Source organism: Pygoscelis adeliae, unplaced genomic scaffold (genome assembly GCF_000699105.1).
Source record: "Pygoscelis adeliae isolate BGI_AS28 unplaced genomic scaffold, ASM69910v1 Scaffold538, whole genome shotgun sequence".
Classification (NCBI taxonomy): Eukaryota; Metazoa; Chordata; class Aves; order Sphenisciformes; family Spheniscidae; genus Pygoscelis; species Pygoscelis adeliae.
Genome location: NW_008825318.1, coordinates 3,741 through 30,010, shown reverse-complemented (window position 1 = coordinate 30,010; position 26,270 = coordinate 3,741). Strand labels below are relative to the sequence as shown.

Genomic DNA, 26,270 nt, shown 5'->3' with positions numbered 1-26,270 from the left:
CTGCTGCTGCAAAACATGCCGCTGGCTGTTCCTGTCCAGAAGCAGTAAGCAGGAGAAGTCAGTGATAAGAGTTTTCAAACATGCTTGAATGTTGGCTTTTCTTTGGTTCTAGTTGCTGCACTGCTGTATAAGATCAAAAAAACCCAATATGAACAGCCTCTTGGTGTTATCCATGGGCACAGCTGTGAGAGTAGCCACAGAGGTGTGAGATCTAGCATAAGAGAACAAGGAGGACAGGAGTGTCAGGAGCTGCAGAGAAGATGCTCATGAGACTGTGTCTGGGACACGAAGTTGAGACACTGGGTCTCATATGCTTGACATTGGTTCTGAGACCAAGAGTAGCTGATAGGGTAAAAAGCAGATAACGAACCAAGCAAACTGATGGTGATACGTACTGTGGTTCAGTGAAAAGGCTGAAGTCTCAGGAAACCTGCAATGTAGCCAAGCTCTGCTGCTGATCCCTTGGGTGACATGGGGAGGCCTCTTCACCTTATTTTGACTTTCAGTTTTGGAAGCAGTGACTTTATCTTTTTACATATGCATGCAGCATGTAGTGCAGACTCAGTGTTAATGGCTGCAGTACCAATAGATGAGAAGAATGGTGTGATCTTGCCCCACGGGCATCGTGGCAGTGGAATGAAGAAAGCAAAAGTCTTATTAGGAAGTACCCAAATCCTATGGTCAAAACCTGTCCTCTTAGATAACCAGTTTCACATGACCTTTCTTTTTTCTTTTTTAATAGAAATTATGCTGTGGCAATACCATCTCAGCTCTATTACCCCTTCTCAGAGACAGTGTGCCTCCAACTCAGCAGAAAGGAAGCAGTCCCGATCCATGTGACAGTAACCTTGCAAAGTAGAGCTGGGAATGAGACTCTGATCACGCAGTCCATCTCTCAGCTCACCTTCTTTCATTGCACAAGCTTCCAGGTGAGGAATATGTTTTCCAGGTTAGGATGGGTAGCACATGAGTTCTGCTCTTGCTGGGCAGGAAGGCAAAGAACTGTGTCTTCCCATGGGGACATCTTAATTGGGCACTGAATCTTCTGCTTCAGCCTGTATAGGTCTGCCAGTGTCCTTCCTGCTGTGTAGCCCCACTGATATTTTAATCTTCTAGAAAATATTCTGAAAAGTACTGTGAGGTCTTTCAGGGCAAGAAGAACTGGAGCAATACAAAAGCAGTATCATAATCATTATTCCAGAATAATGGATGGGATCCTTTAATGGGATCCACCCTGACTGATGGTTACAACTATGCCTGTAGGTCCCTCCTCCTGTTGGAAACCCCGATGAAGTGGCTTTTATTGGGATCACAGTCCTGGAAGCCAACTCAGAGTATCAGAAGAAACAGAAAGTCCTAATCAAGCACACAGACAAGAAGACTTTTATCCAGACAGACAAACCTGTGTACAAACCTGGACAGATTGGTATGGACAGAGCACCATGTCTTGCGAGAGAGAGAGCGGTCCTCAGGCCACAAAATATGGGGTAGCTTCTAGAGCTCGGAGTGGGGCCTGCTTTGCAAGGGAGATGGGTTACAGGCTTCATCTCCCTTCTAGGCTGTTCCTGCTTTTCGGGATTTGGGGATACCTCTCTCCTACATCAGCATGGCTTGTGTTTTCCCCAGTACTAGCCATAGTCAGACAGCATGCCAGCATGAACAGGGCTTGTGTGTTTTGGCTGATGCATGACAAAAGGTTCAGGTGCACTGGTGTTATATTCATGACTGCTCCAGTCAAAGCCACAGTTGTCTGTCAGTGCCCTAAATCCCTCTCTCCCCCACAGTCTCAGACGAGGATCATGGTCCCGCAGGCCCCATCACTGCCCTAGCATACTTCAGATCATCACAGGGTACAGGTGTTTGCCTCATGCCTCTCCACCCTTTCCATTGGCATGACCTTCACTGCAGGCAAGACTGAGTGCCCCACCGCAGGTCCAATGTCCAGAAAAATGATGTTTCTCACCAGCACAGCCAGCCTTCCCAGAAACCCCACACTGCCTCTCCTACCACTTTTTTTCTAGCAGGCTGCCAGCTCGTAGCAGGGCTTTGAGCGTAGGCCCAGGAGTGGATGGCTCTAGCTGCTGCCCACGGCCTTTCACTGAAGTACATGGGCACATCTTTCCTAGCCATCCATTCTTATTATTATTAACAGACTTGATTTCATTTCAGCCAGTCCTGTTTTTCTTTTGCTCTATAGTCAAGTTGCGAATTGTAACCTTGGATCAGAACTTTATTGCCAGCAATGAAATGGTAAGTCAAGAGGAGAGAAACCTTAATAAGTCTGAAAATGCTATGGGCTGCCTCCATGACTTCTGGATCAGTGCTTGGCCCAGCTAGGTGATCCATCTGTGGACAACTAGTCTCAGTGTTGCTTTTGGTGCTTACAAAGAGCATTGGGCACCACTTGCAACGCAGGAGCTGCTCATGATGTTGGGTCACGGGCAGTCCCTGGGAATTGGCATGGATGGTTGGGGAACAAAAAATGCCAGGGAGGTGGATGGTGACTTACCTGAAAGCATCCCACCAGTAACTGTTATTTCCTCCCCACAGCACCGCCTGGTGGAACTGAAGGTAAAGCACCTACTTTATTGAAAGTGGTGATCTCTTCTCACCTTGGGGAAGACACAGGTTTGGAGATGACGGTGGGGAAATATGGATGCAGAAAGCCAGTTACCTCAGAATGAATGGGAACAGTCCTCGACTTCTTGCCCTTCCTTCTTTTAGTGTCTGCACAAGTTTGGCAGTGCAGAGACATTATACCAATCACACAGGGGTCCCTGCAGTAAATTATGGGTGCCACTGAAAACCAGTCCAGCAAACTTTTCTAGAGTGGTCACAGGACTTTTAGTCCCCCTAGCCTGTGAACTGAAGATTTGTGAAAAACCTGAAGTTTCTTTAAGGAGACTTTTATATTTAACATACAGAAAATAAAAGTTTGACCAGTTAGTGTTGTGGCTCCACAGCTAGAAAAACTTCCTAAAGCAGCTTTCAGGACATTGTTCTTAAAATCTGTTAGTTTAGTTTCAATATTATAGGTAAAATATGGACTGCAATCACCTGAGCTGAGGAAAGATACCTGAAAGTGGTGGGGAGTTTGTAATAATCCATGCAGAAAGGTCACAGTTCCAACTAGCAATTGGTAGTAGCTAATGCACCTTTGCATGCCATACCCACCAAGCAATCAATACATAAACACATGGTTTCTGAGACACCTATGCAATGCTTTATGCTAGTTCATACAAACGTAGCACTCTGATCCAGCTTCACCCTTGTGAACAACAGTTCCCACTTGTTCCAGATGTTTATAAAACACCCATCAACTCATTGCTAAATCCTTCCTGGCTGGGCAGTGTGACCGTAGCCAGAGTTCTGCATCTTGCCCTCCCAAGAACCGGCAGTGGGAGAACACTGTCCATCATGGACTGACCGTGACACTCAACAAAGCCTCCAAATGCCCTTGCATCCCAGGTCTTTATATCCTCCTCCTTTCTATACTGGGCCTCATGGTCCCCTACATGAAGTCCTGGACCCATTTTCCCAGGCTTTCCTGGGGATTCAAGACATCAGACTCCCCAGTAATGACTCCCAAGTAGCTCATGCCTTAGGCAGCATGTGCTGTCAGGATTGACCCTCTCCACAGTGACCTGGGGGCTATGCCAGCTCAGATCATGACAGAGGTCTCTAAGAGGGACCACCTCTATCTCTTAGTGAGACAGGCAGGCAGTAAACCACAGTTTTGCAGTAGCCAGTGAGATGGCAGTGCCACCAGAGAGCAATAATATGATAGATCGACTTTGTCAATGGGACAGGGAGAAAAGCCCTACCCTCTTCGAGCTCGGACTCACCTGAGCACTGTAGCTGTGTCATAGACCTGGCTCTCAGGACAAGAGGATATGTGCTCAGACCATGCTGTGGTAGCTTGGACATCCTGCAAAAGAGTGTCTTTTTGCACTGGGAAATAATTACTCTCTACTACTGCCTATGCAGGACCCCAAAGGGAACCGAATTGCACAGTGGCTGAATGTTACACCTGTGGGTGGCATTGTGGATCTGTCCTTCCCTCTGGCTGCAGAAGCACCAGTTGGAGAGTACACCATCAAAATGCCTGACCGCACACATACCTTCAGGGTAGAGGAGTATGGTAAGAGTCTCAGGGAGCTGACGGCAGCAGAGAAAGATGTATTGCCTCCAGCCCCCCTCTCTCACACAGAGTTGAATGGGCCATGCAGCTGTGAACAGCTGTGCTAGTTGTGCCTGAGATGTCCAACTGCCTGCCAGTAGGTGTAATCACTGACTTTCACTCAGGCCCACTGGCTTCCTCCTCCCCCATGTCCTGAGGATGGACTGAGGCACTGTCCCAGAGCTGTGCTCTGGGGAGGAGACTAAGGCTGTCTACTCCGACCACACTCTCCTGGCTGGGCTGCTGGTGCATTGCTACCAGGCCCTGTGCTGGTAGTCAGGGAATGAAAGGAGGGATTTCTTGTCTGTGAACAGCCATTTGGGGAGGATTGGAACAAATGCACTCTCTCTATTCTCACTGAATTATATTCCTCTTGCTTTCACACAGTGCTGCCCAAGTTCAGTGTCTCCATCCAGATGCCTCAGGTGGTCACCATCTTGGAGGAGAACTTCCATCTCCGTATCTGTGGCATGTGAGCTGACTTATCATGGCAGAAGGTGCATTCTTACTGGTTTGGAAACTGCATAGCTATCAATAACGGGCCTTAAAATGGCCTCTGCCAACCCTACCCCTATCCCAAAGTCTGGTACCCTGGCATCCTCTGCTAAGGAGTTCTCCTGGACTCTCACCTTTCTCCATATTCTGACTCCCTACTTCTTTCTCTGTGAGTAAGAAAGTGTGGCAGTGGACTCCCTCAGTGGGGCATGTGCCCTACAACACAGTAGCTCTGCTGCATTGATTAGTGCTAGTGTGGAAGGAATAATGACTCACCTCATGGCCAGCACAATGTCCCCTAGCACTGCCTGGTGGGACTAGAGTTGACTTGGAGAGAACTCACCTACCACTGCCTTCTGTCTCAATCTGATGAAGTCATTTTAACTTCTTGGCCTCTGCTGAGCTCATGAACCATGAAGATACTGCAGGCTGCTGGGTTGTATAGCTGCAAACCACAGGCTAAAGATGGTATTATTCACCCTTGAGCTGGTGTTTCTGTATATGAGTGTAAGTAAGTCCTCTCTGCTATGTTTGCCAGGTACACATACGGGAAACCAGTCCAAGGTAGTGTGAAGGCTGTGGTGTGCCGTAAACATATCCGCTATAATCGGAAGTCTTCCAAAGCCAAGCGCAGTATTTGTAAGGATTACACTGGCGAGGTGAGCACATGGGACATCCACTCCTCTTGCAAAAGAGAGAAACAGGGGCAAAGAGAAGGAAGAATACTAAAGGAAGGAGTGGGACAGACATCGGTTATTGAAGCAGAATGCTCTTTGCTTGGGGATGAATGACTGATATGTCCTTAACGCCCCAGCATAGCAATCTTAGCCCCTCTCAGTGATTTCTCTGACTGAACTTATATGCACTCAGAGGAAGATGCATTTGTAGGCAAGCTAACTATTGCAGATTTGCCTACAAAACAGGTATTGCAACAGGGCAATAAAAAATACAAACCCTGTCCACATCAATTCACTTCCACTGGATGCTTTTTAGCACCACCTTTTAATCTGGTGTAAAGATACACCTATGTGCTGTTTCCCAGAAACAGCTGTTTTGGAGACACAGAAATTACCTCTTACATCTAAGCAAGCAATTGCAGTTCAGCACAGGCTTTACTCATTCATCTCTAGGGTTGAATGAATATATCTATATTTGCTTACATATTTTAAAGTAACCCAGCAAATATCTTAAAGATAAATCCTGCCCTAGCAGAAGAACTCATGTTGTCAGGGAGAAATGACAACTCATGTTTGCTACTGGCACATGAGTGAGTGTGTAAAGATAAGATACGTGTGAAACAGCATCTCCTATTAGTGACTGCTCCACAGAAAAGTACATTTCATGCCAGTATGGGAGTTGCTCCTTTAACTCAAGTGTCTTAGTCATGTACTTTTAGACTTCTGGGCCTTGGGTTTGATCTGCATTGCAGAAGGGATTAGTGCATTCACGATTGGTTAACAGATACAACTTCACATCCCCAGACAAACGAGGATGGCTGCTTTGCCACTGAGGTGAATATTAAGATCTACCACCAGAAGCGTGATGACAATTATGATTTCAACCTGGAAGCTGTGGCTTTTCTGAAAGAAAGTGGAACAGGTAGCAAAAACTGATTCCACACTTCGTGGAAAATCTTTTACTTTACCCTCATACAACATGCTTGTCTTTGGGGTTTCGTCTGTAAGACTCCTTATGGATCCTTGGGTCTTCCCATCAAACCACTGGAGCTTTCTGCACTGGCTCCCATGGGGTCCAGTGTTCAGAAGGTTGTGTCTTCCCTGGGAGCACCATGGCAACATGGATGTTCTCGTGTATCATACCACCCACATCTGAGTCACAAAGGACATGTGAGTTCTCCCAGTTGCAGGACTGGGTTTACCAGTATGCTTGCTCCTCCACAAGCTGTTACGGCCAGTCCAGCTCTGACAGTCACCTTGGTTTGGCAGAGATGGGCAAGAGCTGCTTTTTCATGTCTTCTAGTCACAGTAGAAATGTGTACAGAGGTGGGCCAGGCCAGGTTCTTTTATTCTTAAACCATACTTTAGGAAAGTCCATTGGAATGAGGAGATACTCAGAGCAACCAGAGTAACCAAGGCCTTGACTGAGTACTGTTAATAGCTCCTCGTCAGATTTACCTCCACATCCCAGATAGGGAGATGAGGCTACTTGTCCAGAGCTACTGTTAAATATCCCATCCTGTAAGGTTTCCTCTCTTACAAAATTTTACAAACCCTTCCTTACAAGAAAATGTTTTGCAGCCCCTTGCTGAAAGCAGTGACACACATTCACTTAGCAAACAACTGCAGTGATTTCAGGTGGGCACCACATGACAAGACAGCACACTGTAAACTAACGTGGTGAAGGCAACGAAAAATGTTGCCTTCTAGTGACTCTGCTGTGAGAATGGGAGGAGAACGGAGGTGGACAATTATGAGTAGGACCATCTTTAAAAACGTCAGAAAGAGCATTTGAGAACTGTCTGGCAGAGACCTCCTGGTAGACTGCTGTCACTCTAGCAGGTCCAAATGTAGAGAGCACTATTGCCAAGTGTTTGTGTTAAATGACAAAACTACATGATTGTTTTGGAGAAACTACAATCCCCTATGAGTGATAGTCCATCCCTTACCTCAGTCCATCCAATCTTGCTGCCTTTGCTCAGACACATGATACTCACCTGCATGCACCTCCTGTCTTTCCTAGGGGTGGAGTTCAACACCACTGAAAACTGCAAGGTCACTTTTGATATCACAACTCTCCAATTCTGGGGGACAAGCTACTACTATCAACAAGGAGCTCCCTACTATGGAAATGTAAGTGAACAGGGCAGAAACATGGAAAGCCCCGTAGCTGGGCCTAAGGGGATGGCGGGCACAGAAGTACTGAGGGGTCCCCTTGCTCTGAGCTGCCCAAAGCTGCTAGCACAGTCCTCTGTCCCAGTCACTCCTTTGACATCTCTACCAAGACGTAATCCAAAGGTATGACCACAGTATAGGCACAAGGCTTTACCAGATGAGATGGCTGCTGCATAAATGGGGAGGGGTTAGAGGAGTTAGAGTTCACACTGAGAGTCCCTTTGCAGAGAGGGGAACTGGGGCTTCTACTGGGAGGTAGATTTTCAATCCTGAGGCCTCCAATGCTCTGACTGTTCTCTGCATCGTTACAGCTGGAACTCAAAAGTGCCAATGGGACACACCTGAAGAACAAGGAGGTGATTCTTACAGTGTCCTATGGTAGCAAGAAGCAGACCAAGACCTACTTAACGGATGCCACTGGGATGGCCTCTTTCACCTTAGAGACGTCAGCATGGGACAACAGAAGTAAAGTTCTACTACAGGTTAAGCCAAATAATTACATTGGATTTGGCTAGCACTAATGTACCCCTCAGACCTGTAGTCTATGTCATTGTCTCAGTATAGCCAGGGCGATGGAGGCATGGAGCAGTGAAATGATAGATCTAGGGCAAGAGGAATAGCCCATAGCAGAGCCAGCATTCTGGCACCTGGTGCCACACACAGTCCCTGAGCAGTCAGGAGACGTGATGAGAGATGGGGCAGTGGACAGAGGTCCCACAAAGCTGTGACTGAGGTCTACCTACATAGCATCTCTGTCTGAGGTGGAAAGGGCTTTGTGGGGCTGGGCAGGGACAGAGAGCAAAGGAAGAACTCCCACATGGTACGGAATAGGAAGATAGGAAAGGAGCTAGGAGCATCTGAAAATACATGTGGAGAAGGAAATGTCAGTGACCAGTTTGCATTATGTTTCCTCATAGCATAAGAGTTAGGAGAAACCTGGGAGGCAGAAAACTTAGGAGAGAAAGAAGGAAGGCTAGTAAGGAAGCAGTTGCTGCAAGACAATCTGGAGCAGAGCAGGTAACCAGGATGTAAGGAGCTAAATGGGGATGCCACCGACAGGGAATTGACAGAGAAAAGTTTGCATCTGCTTTCCCATGAACAAGGAAGGTTCTCTTGTCTGGTTGTAGGGGTAGATTTCTAATACCTGTCCTATCTAAACTTCAAGGTCAAAACACTTTGAGGCAAGTCCTGTCTCTTTATCACAGTGCATACAGTATCTTAGATCATGGATCTTGACCTTGCTGGAAGTCCACAAGATGTTAATATCATAGTCTCAATGCAGATAGGTCATAGGTCAAAGATGAGCAAGGCTATTGATCTTCAGTTGTCCCCTGCCACCTCTACCCTATGGATCAGGGAAAGTCCTAAAAGAAATACAGTGTGCGAGTGGGATAACACTGAACAGTGAAATACATTATTAGGGCAGATCCATGCTGACACTTTCTCCACACGTACCAGACAGAAGCAAAGGGTGATCCAGGCCCTAATAAGCTACTCTACACAGTCTAACGATCTGGCTTGCTCCTGGGGTAGCAGCAGCATTGCAGAAGTTCAGGCTCTAGTGCAAGCCCTAGTATTATACAGCTCCCTGCCTCCTGTTTGGGTGCTAGTTATCCCAGAGCGTGGTGGAGCGGGCAATGCCAAATTCCACAGAAAGGGGCTGACTGAGCTTGGCTTAGGTGGAAATAGACACCTTACCCTGGGAGAGTTCAGAGCCCACTGTCCAGTCAGTCTTGGTTTTGGTGTGGGGAGAGCTGTAAGAAATCTTCAGACACCAAGCCACCTTTTCTGTGCCACAGGCAAAGACCCAGCCGGAGGACTTAAGAGGTCAAAATGTGAGGGTGTCTTATGGCACTGCATCCCTCACACTGAGGGCCTTCTACTCTTCCAGCCGCAGCTCTGTGAGGATCCAGCCAGTGCAGGCAATGCTGCCCTGCAGGGATGTGCAGCAGGTCACTGTGCACTATCGCATCCTAGCCACGGAGCTGGGGGACGGGGCTGCCAGAGCAGACTTCTACCACCTGGTGAGTGCAGGGCAGCACCGCCAACGAGGTCAGCTTTGTTGACAGGTCTGTGTCAGCACAGGGCCCTTTGCTGGCCCAGCGACATGGAGCAGAGGCACTATCAACCCTTTGCTCTGTTCATTACCCTTTAGGTTTTGGCCAGAGGATCCCTCGTACACCATGGACAAACAACAGTACTTCTTGATCCACCATTAGGTAAGAGCATCTAAATACCAGGAACAGATTAAGGACCCAACAGTAAAGCCCTTCCAGCCTAAATGGGGAAGGAGACAAAAGAGATCTGAAACCAACAGGAAACAACAGAGCTGGCACAAAGAATCAAGAGGAAATGGCAAATATGCCATTCTTCTGTCTTTTAATTTCCCTAATAATTTTTTCCTATCAAATGATGAAATTGTCAGAGTTTATCTGCTAAGCAGGAATTATCAGAGACCTCCAAGAAAACTCACAGAATCTTTTTGCTGGACTCAGGTGGAAAGTCATTTCTCTTCCAAGTGCACACTGTTGCCAAGATCCCTCATGATGTAAGGTCACTGCTGCAAAATGGCACTAACCTACATCCTGGTCTAGCTGTGGCCTCCCCAGAAGCAGGGCATAATAGTTTTTATCCAAGTAACTGTACAGAAGAATTATAGAGGACGAACACGTTGTTGCTGTAATCCTTGGAGACAGACTTCCTTGCCTTTTCCTGTACTTTTTCTATTTCTCCTTCTTTCTTCAGGTCAGTATAGTGGGGCTTTCAATGTCACTCTGCCCATTGACCTCATTTCACCCATGGCTACCCTCTTTGTTTACACTGCCTTCCCTGAGGGACAAGTGGCAGCTGACACCTTCGGTCTGAAAGTCTCCAAGTGCTTCAGGAACCATGTAAGTAGTGCACAAAACATGAGGGGGCAGGTAGGCTGGAGGGTGGCTAATTAACTGCAAATTGGCAAGAGATGTCCAGCAGAATCCAGTAGCCACAGTCTCCCCTTTCCTTCCTCTGTCAATGCCTTCAGTCCCTCTTTCTTCTGCTGTTTCAGGTGAAGCTTGGCTTCTCAGACACAGTGGCTCTCCCAGGATCGGCTGTCCATCTCCATTTGCAGGCTGCACCAGGCTCCCTATGTAGCATCCGCGCTGTAGACCAGAGCGTACTTCTCCTGAGGCCAGAGGCTGAGTTAACCAGGGATACTGTGAGTCACTTTTCTCAGTGATAGTGAATAGTGCTGAGCCTTGCTAATATTGGAGAGATGCCTTCTGAGTATCTGGTTGCAGGCACTGGTTAATAAGGCACAGTGGATATACCAACAAGTACTTGAATGGGGACAGGACATAGCTTAATGAGAAAAAATGAAGGCCAACATCAAACACCAGTCAAAATTTCCAGTCTCTACAGAGGGATCTAATAAAATAACCCACTGTCATCCCCAAGTACAGCCCAAAGTCACATCCTTGTTAAACTTAGAGTGCTTTGCCACAGTGGCAACCAGGTGGCAACAGACTTCCATCTCCTGAACCAATTCATGACAGTGCTCTGAAAAGAAGAGTTACATTGAAAAAAGATGCCCAATGTATGATAGTCTCCATGTCCTTGTTCCAGCTCACATGAACCAGACAGTCCTTCCATTCACAGACTGGACTGTGAGTGGTGCCTTGGCAGTGGAAGGGACCCATTTCTCCTCTAGACCTGGGATGCACTGGGTCTAAGGACCCTTGAATTGCCTCTTGACACTGTCTAGGTGGACCCAGGATGTGCCTTCAGTCAGACAAGAAGCTATCTAGTGACTCTTACAGGAAAGGTGTCCTCACTTGTATGCATTGAGCTCACAGGTACTATCTATGAGCTAGAAGTGGCCACAGCTATGCAGCCATACCGCAGAGGGGTTTGTGTTCATCTCTGGTGCTCTGCATCTAAAAGTTGTGGAGGCTCTCCATGAAGCTCAAAAACCTTTGGGGCTGGGCTTTTGTGGCAGGCAGGATCTGAGCTCTGCCTCTGTGGCCACAGAAAATCTCTGGATAGAGATGAAAAACTTCCCACCTCTCACACTGACCTGTACTGTTTTCATTCTCTATCTACAGGTGTACCGTATGTTCAGCTATTCTCAGGAGCACCCCAGCACCCTCACAGACTCTTACAGTGAGTACTGTACTATCCACAAGAGCCCAGGAATCATCGGTTCTCCTCAGACCACCCTTCCACCGGGAACAATGTCACCATTCATGTACAACAGACTCTCTTATGCAGTGTCCCAACCAGATCCTTATGAACTTCTGAAGGTAAACCTAATTTCCAGAAAACCTGAAATATCAGAGCTGAGCCCTTTTGTATCCCAGGTCAGCGCTGGGTAGCTTCAACAGATTGTCTTTCCTGTAAATGCTGGCAAATTCAGGTTCTGAATTTGCCAAGCTTCTGAACTAAGGGATCTCTGACACGCCATGCTCCCAGCTTGATAAATTCCCATCAATCAGGCAGATCCCTAGAACCCAGCTCCCCATTTATCCCAAGCTCAAGACCCTCAGACTTTCTAGGGGTTAGGAGAAGAAGGGAGTGTCAGCCTGAGTCAGAGAAAATTGGAGGTTGGAAAAGCAAAGCACCTGAGAAAAAAGAGAGACTGGGGAAAGGAGGGAAAGAATGGTAGAAAGGAATAGCAGGTAAAAGATGAGAACAAGTCTGTGTTAGGGTGGGCAGCAAACTGTGGTGCCAAAATAATGACTTTGTGTGTGGGCATGCACATGCAAGTGGTCATCCCCTCAATCCTGACTGGAGAGAGCCTCCTTTGGCATGAGGGGCCAGGACCAGGCTTTGGGAACAGGGTGGTTCTGCATTCTCTCCCTGTACAAATTCACAGGCCAGGCTGAGGTGCAACAACACAGGGTGGCTGATATGCTGGGAGGCGTGGGCAGAGACAGACCCTCAGACACACCACCCCTCCACTGAAATCTACTTTCTTTTCTTCCCGTTCTTTCCTCCAGAATTCAGGTCTAACATTTTTAACCAGCCTTAAAATCAAGTCTCCCATTGAGTGCCGCACCCAGACCACTTTCTACTACGACTACATGTGTACATCTCGATTTTTCCTGTTTCTTTGGAAATCACGGGTAACATACAGGCTGCACAAGGGCAGCTGAACATGCAGTGTGCTGAGGAACTGGGGATGGCTTCCAGAGATGAGTGGGAGGTTGCACAGGAGATGTGCACCACAGGAAGAGGGGAAGGGTCTTGAGGTGTGTGTGCGTCCAGTGCACTGGAGGGGCAGCTGCATAGGAAGAACCTGCTTGGAGATTCTGCTGGCAGGCAGGAAGATAATATGGTCAAGGGGGGAAATGAGGCAGCTGTCTCAGGAAGGAACATCTGTTTGTAAGACTAGGAAAGGTCTTGCTGGAAACCAGAGAATGAGCAAAGATTGGCACTGGGCAGTATCTAGGCCTTTCTGCAGGGGCTGAGAGCAAAAGTGTGAGCAGGTAGAGTTCCTCATGGGGGAGCACACACGTACTGGAAGCCACATGGTTCCTGGGTTGTCTCGTGGAAGACAATAGTGAAGTAGGTTGAGGGCATCTTGGAGAGGACAAGGGGGATCGGAGTGGGAGTGGGAGGGATGGCTAGCTGAGCTTTTCCCAGCTGAACTCTATCCTGATTTCACAGTTGCTCTGCCTTTGAATGAATGCTTGTATTCCCAATAGCTTATGGCGAGCTGGCAGACTTGGACAACTTGGACCCAGAAACAGATGCTGCTGTTGAACGTGCTGAGTCAGAGCACGTTGAGCTGGGTAGCGAGGCAGGGCCAGTACGTACCTGGTTTCCAGAGACATTCATCTGGACTCTGGTTCCCATCAAGTGAGTAATTATGGGCTGTGGCCCCACATGGATCCAGACCTCCTACCAGCCACAGCAGAGAGGGAATGGGCAGGAGCAGAGCCAGGGCATTAGTGCCTTCTGTGCCCACAAAGAAAAGGGAGGTGTGCAGAAGTGGATAAGGACAATGGAGGTTTGGTTCAGTTCCTGGCTCTGCTTGAGATTTTTCCAAATGATCCTGGGGAACTTAAAATCACAGACTCCTATAGGACGGAAGAGGCCTCCGAAGGTCTGTAGCTCAATATCCTGTGCAAGGCAGGTCCAGTTAGATCAGGTTGTAGTCAAGTTCTCTGTATCTCCAAGGATGGAGATTCCACAAACTATCTGAGCACCTGTTCCAGTGTTTGACCATCCTCATGGTATTTTTTTTTTTCTTATCTCAAGTCAGAATTTCCCATGTTCCAACTTGTGTCTGTTACCTTTCATCCTATAAATATGCACCTCAGAAGAGACTGGTTCCATTGTCTCTACACCTTCCCAATAGGTAGCTTTAGAAAGCTGAAAGATCTTCCCCTAGCCTTTCCCTCTTAAGTTTGAAAACCCCAGTTCTTTCAGCCATTTCTTGTACATCAAATGTCCCAGCCCTCTGACCATCTTGGTAGTCCTCCACTGGATGCATTCAAGTATGTCAGTATCTTCCTTGTACTGGAAGGCAAAAATGGGACACAATACTCCAGATGCAGTCCCACAATGGAGGAATACAGGGGAAAAATAACTTCTCTCAACCCAGTGGCTGCAGTCTTCTTAATACTGTCCAGAAGTAGATGGCCTTCATTGCTGTAAGGGCACATGAGATGTCTCATGCTCACCAGGACCCCCACCTCTTTTTCTGCAAAGTTGCTTACTAGTCAGTCACTGCCTAGCCTGTACTGTTGCGTGGTATTATTCCATCCCAGATACAGAATTTACCCATTTTCAAGCCCATTTTTCCTGCTTGTCAAGGTTCCTCTTAATAGCAACCTTTCCCTCCAGCATATCAGGAACACACACCCCCCCCAACAAGGTATGGCCTGCTAATACATAGCAAGATTAGTCCACTGATCTTGCTGAGGATGTCCTCTCTCCTATTATCCAGGTCATTGATAAAGCCATTAAGCAGTATTGGCCCAAGTATCAGTCCCTGAGGGATGCCAGGGGTAAACAGCCACCAGTTGAACTTTGTGTCACCAATAACCATCCTTTGTCCCCAATGGTCCAGCGAATTTTCTGCTCACCTTATCATCCACTTGTCCAGTCCACACTAATGTGGCTACAAGGATACTACGGGAGACTGTGTCAAAGGCCTTGCTAAAGTCAAATTATGCAGCATCCACTGTTCTCCCCTTACTCACACATCTCAGCTTTCTTAATTCTCCCATATGCCAATGTTGTCCGTCTGTAAAATAGGATCTCTATCTCTCCATCTCATTTGGCTGGACTATGCCCATTTCAGGGCAGGGACCGTCTTCTGTTTTATGTATGCAGATCTGTAAGTGACACTTATAAAGATGACTGCCGAGCTGCAGTTGGGAGTTTGGGTGGTAGTGTGGTGGAATTGTCACACGTTACTCCCTGGCACAGGCTGGGTGTATAACATGGGCTCCTGGGAGCCCTGTGTGCCCACACAAAACAAGAATTTGAGGTGCAACACTGTCCAGAAGCAAATTTTGGTTTGCATTTGCCTCTCAGTTCTTCCTTGCCCACCTATTCGCTATCCTTCCCATACCTCTGTCCTACTTCCTAGGAATCCCCACACCTTCACATGCACTTCCAGTTCATAGTCCTCCTGGATTTGTCTTACCAAGAGAAATCTTTACAGGGATGGGGACAACCCCTTCCACTCTGTTTTCTCCTCAGTGATTCAGGGGCTGCTGAGCTAGCTGTCACAGTACCTGACAGTATCACAGACTGGAGAGCCATGACCTTCTGCACCTCAGAGAGCCATGGGCTGGGAATCTCAGAGACCACCAGCCTGCGGAGCTTCAAGCCCTTCTTCGTGGAACCCACTTTGCCCTACTCTGTCTTCCGGGGAGAGTCATTTCCCCTGAAAATCAAAGTCTTCAGCTACCTGAAGCAGTGCATGGTGGTGAGTGGCTCCCTCCAGGATGGTTTTTGGGCAGGGGGATGTGTGGTAACAGTACTTCACTGATAGAGACCCAGACAAGGGGCTGCCTCCTCAGGCACTGGGCATTGGGCATTGGGCAAAAGACACCAAAGAAGCTCTTCACAAACCTCCATGCAGAGACATCTTATCCCTCCCCATAAGCTCAACCCTATAGGACTGTGATGTTCATGGGCTGTTGGTGTCTCACGGATACTGCAACAGGACCATCATCATACTCACCCTGGGCTTCTGGGCTTGAATGACATTTGGATCAAGAAACTGAAAGGAAAAACACAGTAGCAGCTCTGTAACCCGAACTCCCTTTTGTTTCACCTCTAGCTCCAGCTTAGCCTAATGGACACCAGGGATTTTGAATTTGTGCATGCAAATGTCAGGTTCACTATTTGTCTGTGTCCTGATTCAGCAAAAACATTTTTCTGGGATGTGAAGGCTACAAAATTAGGTAAGGGGACAAGGGAGGGGCAGGAGTGGGAGGCACTGGCAGAGCTGCTTGAGGAAACCAGAGCTGGGCTGGAAGGGAGAGTGGCCTATTATGCAAAGCATGAGTGAACAGCCTTAGGCTGAGCAAACTGAAATGTAGGCATGGATGTGCTAACTGGCCTCTTGATGTTTTGTTCTTTAGGGAAGGTGAATTTCACTGTCACTGCTGAGGTGATGGAGCAGGAAGATGTTTGCACTGAGAGTGCAGCTGTTGTGCCAGAGTCTGGAGGGAAGGACACAGTGGTTAAACACCTGTTGGTGAAGGTCAGAGTATGCTTCAGGGTCCTGGCGAGGTCGGAACTGGGTCAGGCTCAAAACGGCCCGGTGGGTGGCTCTGGGAAGGGAGAGTCAGCCAGGCAGATGGGCATGTTTTTCAGAGAGGCTGGTCAAGGAGTGATTCTAAGGGTAGGCTGGGCCAGGGCATGCGATGAGCACCTCCACTCAATGGGACAGAGACGTCAGAACTGCTTGCTAGCAGGGCAATGGAGGCAAAGGCCAGGTAGCAGCTTAGAAACCTGCTTCCCAGTGAAACTTCACTGTCGGCATGCATATCCCTGTTTGTGTGAGGCCCTTTGCATGGCCCACGAGGACGGAAAAGCTGCTTGCAGGAAGGCGGGGTGCTGCGCAGCTGCTATCTCATTTTACTGCGCTCCCTTCTGAGCTGACCGGCGTTTTCCCCACCAGGCAGAGGGGCTGCTGGAGGAAAAGACCCACACCTCACTCCTGTGCCCTAAAGGTAGGTGCAGGTACTCCAGAGACAGGGACTGTCTTACCACTGGGTCTGTACATGCGCACAGAGCAAGGAGACCAAACAGAAGCAGTGTGGTGTGCGAACAACTCTAGGACTATCTGGAGGTGCATGGGGAGGGGAAAGTCAGGGATTTTGGAGCTTCTATGGGGAGGCAAAGTCATTCAGCTCTGCCCAGACCTACAAGCTCCTGGCAGCACCAAGCCATTGCCTAACCACATCACAGTCACCCATCAGTGGGTGGCCTGATCTCTGTGTCATCCTCTCTTTTGAATGCTGATTTCACCAACTGATGAGGTGATCCCATCCTTGTTTACACCATCTCCTGGGGATGCCTGTGGGGCTGCCATCTCCCTCCTGCCTGTTGTTGTTCTGATGCTTTTGCCATTTGCAGAAACTTCAGCTTCAGAGACACTCACTTTCACTATGCCAGAGAACACGGTCCTTGGGTCGGAGAGAGCCCACATCTCTTTCTTAGGTGAGATTTAGGGAGGTCTTGGAAAGTAAAATTTTTCCCTGCATGACTCTTTTCTTCTGGTGCTACCATGTCTGCGTTAGCAGAGTAACAAGAGGGAATGTGTACAGTGAGGTGTGATACTGGGCCCTTATGTCTTCCAGAGAAGCATCCCATCTCTCTTATACAAGTGACACTGGGCCAGATGGAGGTATAATTTCACCAAGCCAAGGGAAAGACAAAGTACCATATCACTGTTCCTACAGGGGTCTGTAGACATTGAAGTCACCCTAGTGTGAGCAGAGGGGAACTGAGACCAGTCTTAGCAGGTGACCTGGAGAATCGGTGAGACCAGAAATTTTTTACAAGAATATGTAAAGCTCCCAAAGTTGTGGTTCTGTCCTACAGGTGACATTTTGGGGACAGCACTGGACAACATAGATGAGCTCCTCCAGATGTCCAGTGGCTGTGGTGAGCAGAACATGGTTCATTTTGCCCCCAATGTCTTTATCACACGATACCTTGAAGAAACAGGACAACTGACTCCAGAAATCAAACAGAAGGCAATTGGCTATCTGGAAAGCGGTAAGTGGATTTCTGCTCATGTTGGGTTATTAAGCTGGTGATGTCCACTACAGTAGGTTGTGCGGTGGGGATCTCAGCAGAGGCTTGGTGCTGAACAGAATTTGCGCAGCATCACTTGCCTGACACCATGGGGATTACAGCAGTGTAAATCAGGCTGCTGTGCCTCAGCTGAACAAGGGGTACACGGCACCCCTCTGAAAGCCCTTTGCTGAATTCCTCAGAGACAATGCTCTCTATAATGCTCAGCAGGATTGGCGGGGCACGTTGTCACCTTGAGCACACGACAGGCAGAGAGCATCTTCACTACCCCCAGCCTCTTCTCACAGGCTATCAGCAGCAGCTCCTGTACAAGCACACAGACGGCTCATACAGTGCCTTTGGGGAAGGAAGTGAACCAGGGAATACATGGTAAGCAGAGATATCCAGACACAGTTGAGGAACAACAGCTCGATGTGGTCAGGCTCAAACAGGCTTGGATTTTGGTCTGGGGAAACTGAGGGAGTCAGGAGGTATGGAGTTTTGAACAGAAACTGCTCCTGAGACTTTTCGGAAGAGAACCATGCCAATGAACTGACTTGAGGTACCCCTGATTGATTGTTTGTGCTTGGGCACCCCAACTGAGGCTGATTCTGAAAACTTGGCTGCAAAGACACCTTCTTTCCAAGTTTTCCAGAGTGCTTTGTGCCCAAACAGGATTGGGAAAGCGGCTGAGTGAGCTCACTAAATATCAGCCCTCCTGGCTTTAAATCACACAAGTGCACCCTGTTGGAATTGACAGAGCTCTGGGGGAAGCACCGAACTGTCAGTGAATTTTTTCTCTCTTGCTGCAAATGGATCCAAGCTCGAGCTTCAAAAGCATCTAACTCATGTGCATTGCTTCCAATTCTCCATCTGCACGGAGGCTCTGGCCTGCTGGTATTTCTTCAGGGATGAGATAGTGGAAGACACAGAGACTCCTGTCTCCTACTGGAGATGGGCATCAGTGACTGGTTCAATTCAATTTTCTTCTTCCTTCCTTGGCTCTAGGCTTACTGCCCTTGTCCTCAAGACCTTCAGCCAAGCCCGGGACTTCATCCACATAGATGAGCAGAATATAAAGGATGCTGCCAGTGCCCTGATTAAAAGTCAGACTCCATCTGGCTGCTTCAAGAGCGTGGGGAAGCTCTTCAACAATGGTCTGATGGTATGACATGTCCTGGCTGTTCATTAGGTACATCAGAGCTCCTTCACTTTCTGGCCCAATTTGGGTGCCAAGAACAAATGAACCCTACTGCAGGAGGGAGGCTCTGATGTGCCCAAGGTCACATTTGGGTGACATTCAGGGTTGTGCTTAGTCATGGTGGCACTTTTTCAAGTTATGAATGTTGGAGGTTTGCATTTGATGATACGCACATGGGAACTGAACTGGTGCCCTGTCCTAGTCCCACCTCAAAAGCTAACACATGCCTCCAAAACAAAAAATGGTTTTCAAGCTGTGTGTAGTCCCTTGGTAAACTGCTTTAGCTTCCTTTCCCATTATTGAGCTGCCGTTTCTTCCTTCAGTCTGAGTTCCCCCCCTATACAGAGAGAGTCAGAAATGGAGTGAATGGAGATTGATGGCAGCCACTCATGTGAGATTCATCTTGCCAGGCATGTGCCCTGTATACTCAGAAACACAGCACTTGTGCATGCACAGACACACACAGAGTACCACCAAAGTGGAGCCAGTAGCAGTTCAGTGGACAGCACCTCAGATAATTAATCTTCTAAAGTAAAGAGAATGGTACCTTTCACTTCCCCCTGTAAAAGATCCCTTTTCTTTTGCTCCTCCATACCCTTGCCACTGTCCTGGCCCTCAAGTGAGGTGCCACCTTGCAGCGGGGTTGTGGGAACATCACATTCCCCTGGCACTGAAATCTGCTACTGAAGATCTTTTGTAGGGGAGGAAAAAGGGGAATGTGTTCAGCAGAGGGAGGGAATCAGCTACCCAGAAGAGCTTGGGGCACCGTGGCTGAGAAGTGCTCTGGTAAGCAGAACCTGCAAGAATAGATACCGGCCCTGGCACTTCCTTAGCAGAAGGAATAGGACCAGCACTATTGCCTGCGTTGGCTTTTGCTCAGGGAACAGAAGGCACTGGAAAACTTCTCCCTCTCCCTTCTCACAGCAGCTCTCCTCTTCTCTGTTTTGTGGTGGCTGCAGGGTGCAGTGGAGGAAGGACTGGGGCTGAGCTCTGCGATCATCACAGCTCTCATACACTCAGGGATGCCACGCTCCGTGAGTATCAGCAGCAGGGACAGGCTGTGTGTGCACAAGCCCCTCGACAGGCAGTGCACTGCTGCTCTGCCTTTGTGCACACAGGGGGACGTTACCAGTTTTCTCCCCGCGTGTCCTGTCCCTGTTTCCACCTTCCTCTGCACACGTCAAGGCTGCATTCCCTCCCCATACACCCTGCCAGCAACCGGTGTGCTTTCAATTGTATCCTAGGACCCAGTTGTGTGGAAAGGTCTGAAATGTATAAAGGACCTGGTCAATGCTGATACTGGCAGTTCCAACCTCTACGGCCTGGCACTAGCTGCAAACGCCTTTGCAGTAGCAGGTGATAAGGCCCTCAGGCAGAAAATCCTCAAAAGATTGGACGAGGCCGCCATAATATCAGGTACCAAAGACTGTGGGGCAGGAGAGAGGGCCATTGGCAGAATTGTGTGGAGATCCCAGGGCTGAATGGCCAAGGGAATGGAAGGCACGACTGGGGGACACTGGCAGACCTCTGTGGGGAGCCCAAGGCTTGGATAGCCTCTGTTTGCCAAGCTGTCACAGGCTATATCCATACTGTGAGACAGACTTTCTCTATGGATGATCGCACAGTCCTGGTTTCCCAGTCACCCAAACCAGGGGAGCTTCACGGATGTTGTAGAGCTCCTTCCCAGCCAGCAGGCCTAGGTTTTTACTGGGAAAAGCAGGGTGGGGGGGACAAATAGGGATATATGCACCCATATCTTGTCCCAAGGTACATAGTCTCTCAGTACCTAGACACAGGGGCTAAGTAGGATGTCAAAGTCATTAGATACAGCTACACACTCCATAAGTGTTCCCACTCCACCTCTAGATGACCAAATATTCTGGAGTCAACAGTCCAAACGGGAAGAAGACTCCATATATTGGTATCGGGCTCCATCTGTTGATGTGGAACTGACATCTACTATCCTCATGGCTCACCTTTCAAAGTCAAGTTTGTCTTCAGATGAAATCAGAAAGGCATCCCAGATTGTGTCTTGGCTCACCAATCAGCAAAACCCTTATGGAGGCTTTGCTTCAACCCAGGTAATCCCTTTGAGCCATCATCAGCAGAGAACCTGCCGTCAGCTATGGTTTGTGAGAGCAATAAGTTCTAGCACAGCCCATAGTAAAAAAGTATATAAAAAAAAAAAAAAAAGATTTATGGATTTACAGCTCCTGGGAGTTGGGAAAAAGTGAATATTTGTATTCCTCTGAGCTAATCCCATGCTAAAAGTCCAAGGGGAAAGCTCAACCCTTATTGTGCTGTAGCTGCAGTATGAGGGAGGGGAAGGCTAAGGACTGGGCATGCACAGGAAGCAGGGATCCTATTTTGCCCAATGTGTGTCTCTTTCCTCAGGACACAGTGGTTGCTCTGGAAGCCCTAGCCCTGTATGCAACCAAGACCTTCAGCAAGGATGGCCCTGATCTTCATGCTTCTCTCTCCTCTGAGGGTTTCCACCAAAACATCCGAGTAGACAACACCAATCGCCTCCTGCTGCAGACAGTGGAGCTGCCAGCTATTCCCCGAGATTATACTGTGCGTGTGCAGGGTCATGGGTGCCTCTTCCTGCAGGTAAGCCCAGCCAGGGAGAAAAGGTCTGTCTGAGGAAAAGCCTTGAAACCCAGGGGACCTCTTACCTTGCTACTTAGCCAACACTGAAAACAAGACTGCTGCAGTGACTTGCAAGAATCTGGGCTTCAAGGCTGGTAGGAGTAGCTGGGATCCAACAGGAAGGGAATAGCAATTCCCCAAATGAAATCTGGATCATCTCCACCCAGTCAGAGCTGCACCTCTCCTCCAAGAAGTCCAGTGAACACCACCAGGAGCAGTGCACTAGTAGAACCTCCGCTTCCGCCACATAGTTTTCTCTTACACCAGTGCAAGACATCAAACACCAGCCAAACACTAGACAAGGATACTATCCAGCAAAAAAAAATGCTATTCTCTGCCAACTAGCTTCTTTCTGTCCTGGCAGGCCATTCTGCGGTACCACATCCCTCCACTGAGGAGCGACGTCACCTTTGCTGTATCTGTGCAGACAGAGTGCACTGCACCCAACGCCACCCAGTTCCCTGTCACCATTCATGCTCGGTAGGAGACACTCAGTTGCCCCTTGCCTCCCCTGTGCTAAGAGGCTTCTGGCACCACACCAGTCTCTTGATGGCCAGGATTCCCCTTCACTCATGAGGTCCAAGTGCTAAGATGTCCCCCCTAACTATGGTCTCCTCAGCTGGGTGAAAGGTACAAGGCCCCAGAGGGATGGCTCAGGCTATAGTCCTATCTCGTTATCATGCCAATCACCGTAAGTTCTCCCAAGGTCTGTGGGTCTCACCCCCTTCTAGGATTAGGTCTCAAAACACTAGTGATGTGAAGGTCCTGTGGGACTGACTGCTGACACTTATTCCTAAGTCTTCCCTCCCCTGCTCCTGGTTGACTGTCACACCACTCTCCTCTGCTGTATCCATGCCTGACTTGGGACAGAACTGCCAGGAGAGCAGGTGGAGGATGTGATATTCCCTGTCATGCCTAGAGAAGGTAACTCCAGAAGCCTTCCAAGGAATTTATTCTCCTTGGCTCAGCACAATTAAAAGAGAGATCAGGGGAAGCACAAAGACTTATTACAGTACAGGAACAGGTATGCTTACAGGAGAAACACTGGAAGGAAAGGCAGATTCCTCCACCTGAGTACCAAAGCTGGGCTGGAGTGTCTGGAGATCATGGCTCAGAAAGTAACATTAGTGCTGTCCCCTGGGTTCCTGCTGCAGCTACACAGGGAACCGTGTGTCCACCAACATGGTCCTGATCCAAGTGGAGCTGCTGTCTGGATACAGCCCTGTGGCAGGTTCACTGGAAGAGGTGAGACCACGAGTTTGTGTCCAGCTGGGATGGGAACAGTGATGGATGTCTGTCATTCAAGACTGTATGCAGAACTGTGATCATTCCTGTGGGCAGAGAAATACGGTTCTGTCCTTCCCAAGAAATCTTTATACCCAAAGTCTCTTCCAGGCCACACCTTGTCTTCCCCTACCCCAAGGGCTTCCTTGGCCATGTGAACGTTTTGCCCATGCTCTCACAAGGACAAACATCCCTGAATTTCTGCTTTCTGTTAGAGTCTTTCTGACATTTCTTCCCCTATTTTCAGCTAAAGAAAATGCCTTTAGTGAAGAAAGTTGAAAGCGAAGCTGACCGAGTCATTCTCTACCTGGAGGAAGTGAGTGGAATTTAGGCTAACATCGTCATTAAAAGGACTATGGACTGACAGATAGCTTTGAGCTTACCCTTGTATCTTAGTTCCATTAGTATTTTAAGTATCCAGAGCTGCTGTTCCTGCATATCAGCCACATTTGCTGACCTGGAGAAGTGTGTTGTGTCAGCCTGCAGTAGTTCAGCTGTAGAACCTGTATACAGGGCCACTTAACTTGAGTGAAATGAGGCTAACTCTGATGTTAAGCCTACATCTGTTGGCACTGTTCAGAGACTGTTGAAAGTCCATATACGGTGTCTGATCAGGATTGGGTAGTAGTAGTAGTAGTAGGATCCATCTAGTAAATTCAAGCAAGCCTGAACTCTTAGAAAGCCCTTAAGCAGCCTGAATGTAGTAGGGAGCATCCAAGATTGCTCATGGAGTTCACCAAGATCACTCAAAATTAAACCAGATGGTTGTGTGAGCAGCAGTGCTCGCTCCACATCCTCATTAATCAGCAGATTAACAACCACTCCAGCCTTTCTCTAGCTACATGCATACCTAAACAGCACCAGAAAAAAGATCTGGCATGAATTTAAAAACTTCAGAATTTCCAAGGAGAAGTTCTACATTTCTGTGATTCTTCATCCCCGGTTGTCAATAAGCTGAGCTAAGCTAGCCTCATAGTAAGCAGGTTATTGCTGTGTGCTGTGTGCATGCATTAGACTTGCAGAGATGCTGCTTTCGTTACCTCTACAGCACAGAGCAGAAAGGCAGCACGGAGAAAGATTTCAGCTCAGGCTTCCAGGTAGCGCAAGGTGGAACCCAGTCAACAGCAGGTCATGTAACTACTACCATCCAGCAGATGTTCATCCACACCTTGCATTTGTCTGCTTAATGATGGGGGTTGTGTGAGACTGGAGAATAAGAGCTGATGTAATGGGACTGTGTGTAAGAAAGTAGCCACTGAGGCAAGATGCACAAGGAGCTCAGAGCAGAGCTGGATGGGAATGTGGGATTGGTTGGGAACACTAGTGCTACATTTTGATACCTAATGCACATTGACTCTTGTGGGTTTGATGTCTCTCATGAGCCGAGTTAAATTTGGTGACCAAAAATAGGAGATGGCCACAGAATGTGAAGTAAAAGATGTTTCTGAGATGGACTGGAAAGCAGAACAGATCTGTCACAGTGGTGAGGTCTCCACAGAGCCTCAGTGAGAGTAGGTGGAAGGGATTGTCTTACAGGACTTTTGTTCTGGCTGTAATCCTTGCATCTCTTGGTCTTAGCTGACTAGACAGCCTCACACCTACACTTTGCTGGTGCAGCAGGACATGCAAGTGAAGGATCGTAAGCCAGCTAATGTCAAGGTCTACGATTACTACATGCCAGGTGAGCTCAGATGCTGTACTGCAGAAACCACCCAAATGTACCACTGGAAAGAAATTTTCTGAAGTTGTCAAGTCTAAGACAATACCGTCCCTGACATGTTCATCTAACTGCTCTCTCTAGTGATGGACTTACCCTCTTGGGTTTGAAAATGGTAGATCCTTCTTTCTTTGGTCCCAGAATTTCCAAGCTTGAAGTTGGCATGTAGATCCTCTTAGGGTCTAACTCTCCCAACAAGAGGGGAGCAACGAGCTCAGAGCCATGCTTTTGTACACTCATTTTGTGGGAGGCAGCAAAGGCAGAGGGACCATAAGGGGATGGCTTAGAAGAGTGAAGGCCCTCTTAGAAGAATGACACTTAAAACAACTTGTCCTCTGTTCTCTGGGATCCCTAGTGGGAGGAAAAGCTAGAAATGTGTCAGGGATTGCTATTGCTTCAGAAAGTGGGGAATCCATAACTGTAATGGAGCTGTTTGGGACTTACAGCTTCAAAAGATCGCAAGCCCCATGACTTGGGTCAATCCAGACTAGCTGCACACAGAGTCTTTGACATATACCATTGGTTTCATGTGTCACAGTGGAGGGGAGTCATGGCCTGTAAGCTGTGGGAATGCCTCTCCTAGAAACAGAGGCACAAATGCTGGGTTGTTTTAGTGAGTTTTTGGCAAGTGTATCTCACCAGCACTTTTTTTCTCATCTTCCAGAAGAAACTACAGTGATGAGCTACCGTGCCCCGTGCGAGTGAGGTGAGGGCCCAACACCTCTTTTGTCATCACAGGCATGGTCCTGAAGAGTATGGAGAGGGAAGGAGTTGCAAGAAACTTGCCAGACTGTGGGTTCAGGGTAGGAAGTGATTAGCAATTCTAAGTAAGGGTGAGTTCCTGTATCCCAGTGGTTAAACTGAGGGAAAGGGAGAACTGAAGTGGAAGGTTTGAGATGCCCAGCTCGTGACAGAGTTGGAGATATGTTACAGCAAACAAGGGCTGCTTGTCCTGAGTCCTACCACCAGTCCTAGCATTTTTGCATCAAATGTACTTTCCTCAAGTCAACACAGTTCCTTTTCCTGGCACTTTCCCTGCAGTTCCACAGCCCTCCAGCCCTCTGCATGCAACACGCCATGTTTACCTTCACTGCAGGGCCTGACTCCTTTTCAGTGCCAAGCCTTTCACAGTCTCAGCCTGGCTTCTGATCCATGCTGGGGAACGGGCACCTGCCCGCCCTCTTTCCAGGTTGAGCAAAGGCAAAGCTTGAACTTGACCAGTGCCTGCTCCTATTCTAAACTTTGCTTGCATCTGCATGCTTCCTTGCCCACAGCCCACAAGATGGAGAAAAACACCTGCTTCATGAATCACCTGTGGGAGGCACACAGCCTGGCCCTGGGATGCCTGCCACAAGCCCCACACTCTTAGTGGAGATTCTGCCATAGGCTTTGTATAGGTAGAGTCAGAGAGCCCTGTCCTTGATGGCTTGGCAGTCCTGTTTGGTCACAACATGCAAAAAAACCCGAGTTCCCAGTGGTTAGTTCTAATACTTCAGTAACACAGATTTTTCTGTCCTTTGTTGTCTTCACAGGAACAGGGACAGACCCATCCTCTGCAGTCTCTGTCCATCAGTCCTTTGTCACCCCTGCCAACAGCCACCACATGGAGATGAGAAGCAAAGAGAAAATACTTGAAATTTCCTGCTG

At 48.3% G+C, this 26,270-nt stretch overlaps 1 protein-coding gene across 1 annotated transcript; it reads left to right on the top strand.

Annotated features, from left to right (window-relative positions):
* The first annotated feature begins 15 nt into the window (after positions 1-15).
* On the top strand, positions 16-25,328 carry LOC103922189 (alpha-2-macroglobulin-like protein 1). Its single transcript, XM_009330278.1, is given in 33 exon segments — positions 16-44; positions 743-842; positions 1,264-1,426; positions 2,198-2,250; positions 3,988-4,141; positions 4,568-4,652; positions 5,214-5,334; positions 6,157-6,274; positions 7,376-7,485; positions 7,839-7,972; positions 9,419-9,551; positions 9,683-9,746; positions 10,273-10,418; positions 10,574-10,723; positions 11,610-11,807; positions 12,504-12,591; positions 13,212-13,365; positions 15,220-15,448; positions 15,806-15,929; positions 16,110-16,231; positions 16,652-16,709; positions 17,110-17,193; positions 17,578-17,754; positions 18,081-18,162; positions 18,781-18,937; positions 20,218-20,389; positions 20,840-21,054; positions 21,368-21,583; positions 21,987-22,102; positions 22,777-22,867; positions 23,154-23,222; positions 24,485-24,587; positions 25,288-25,328. Coding segments are annotated over 33 exon segments (4,056 nt in total).
* The last annotated feature ends 942 nt before the right edge of the window (positions 25,329-26,270 follow it).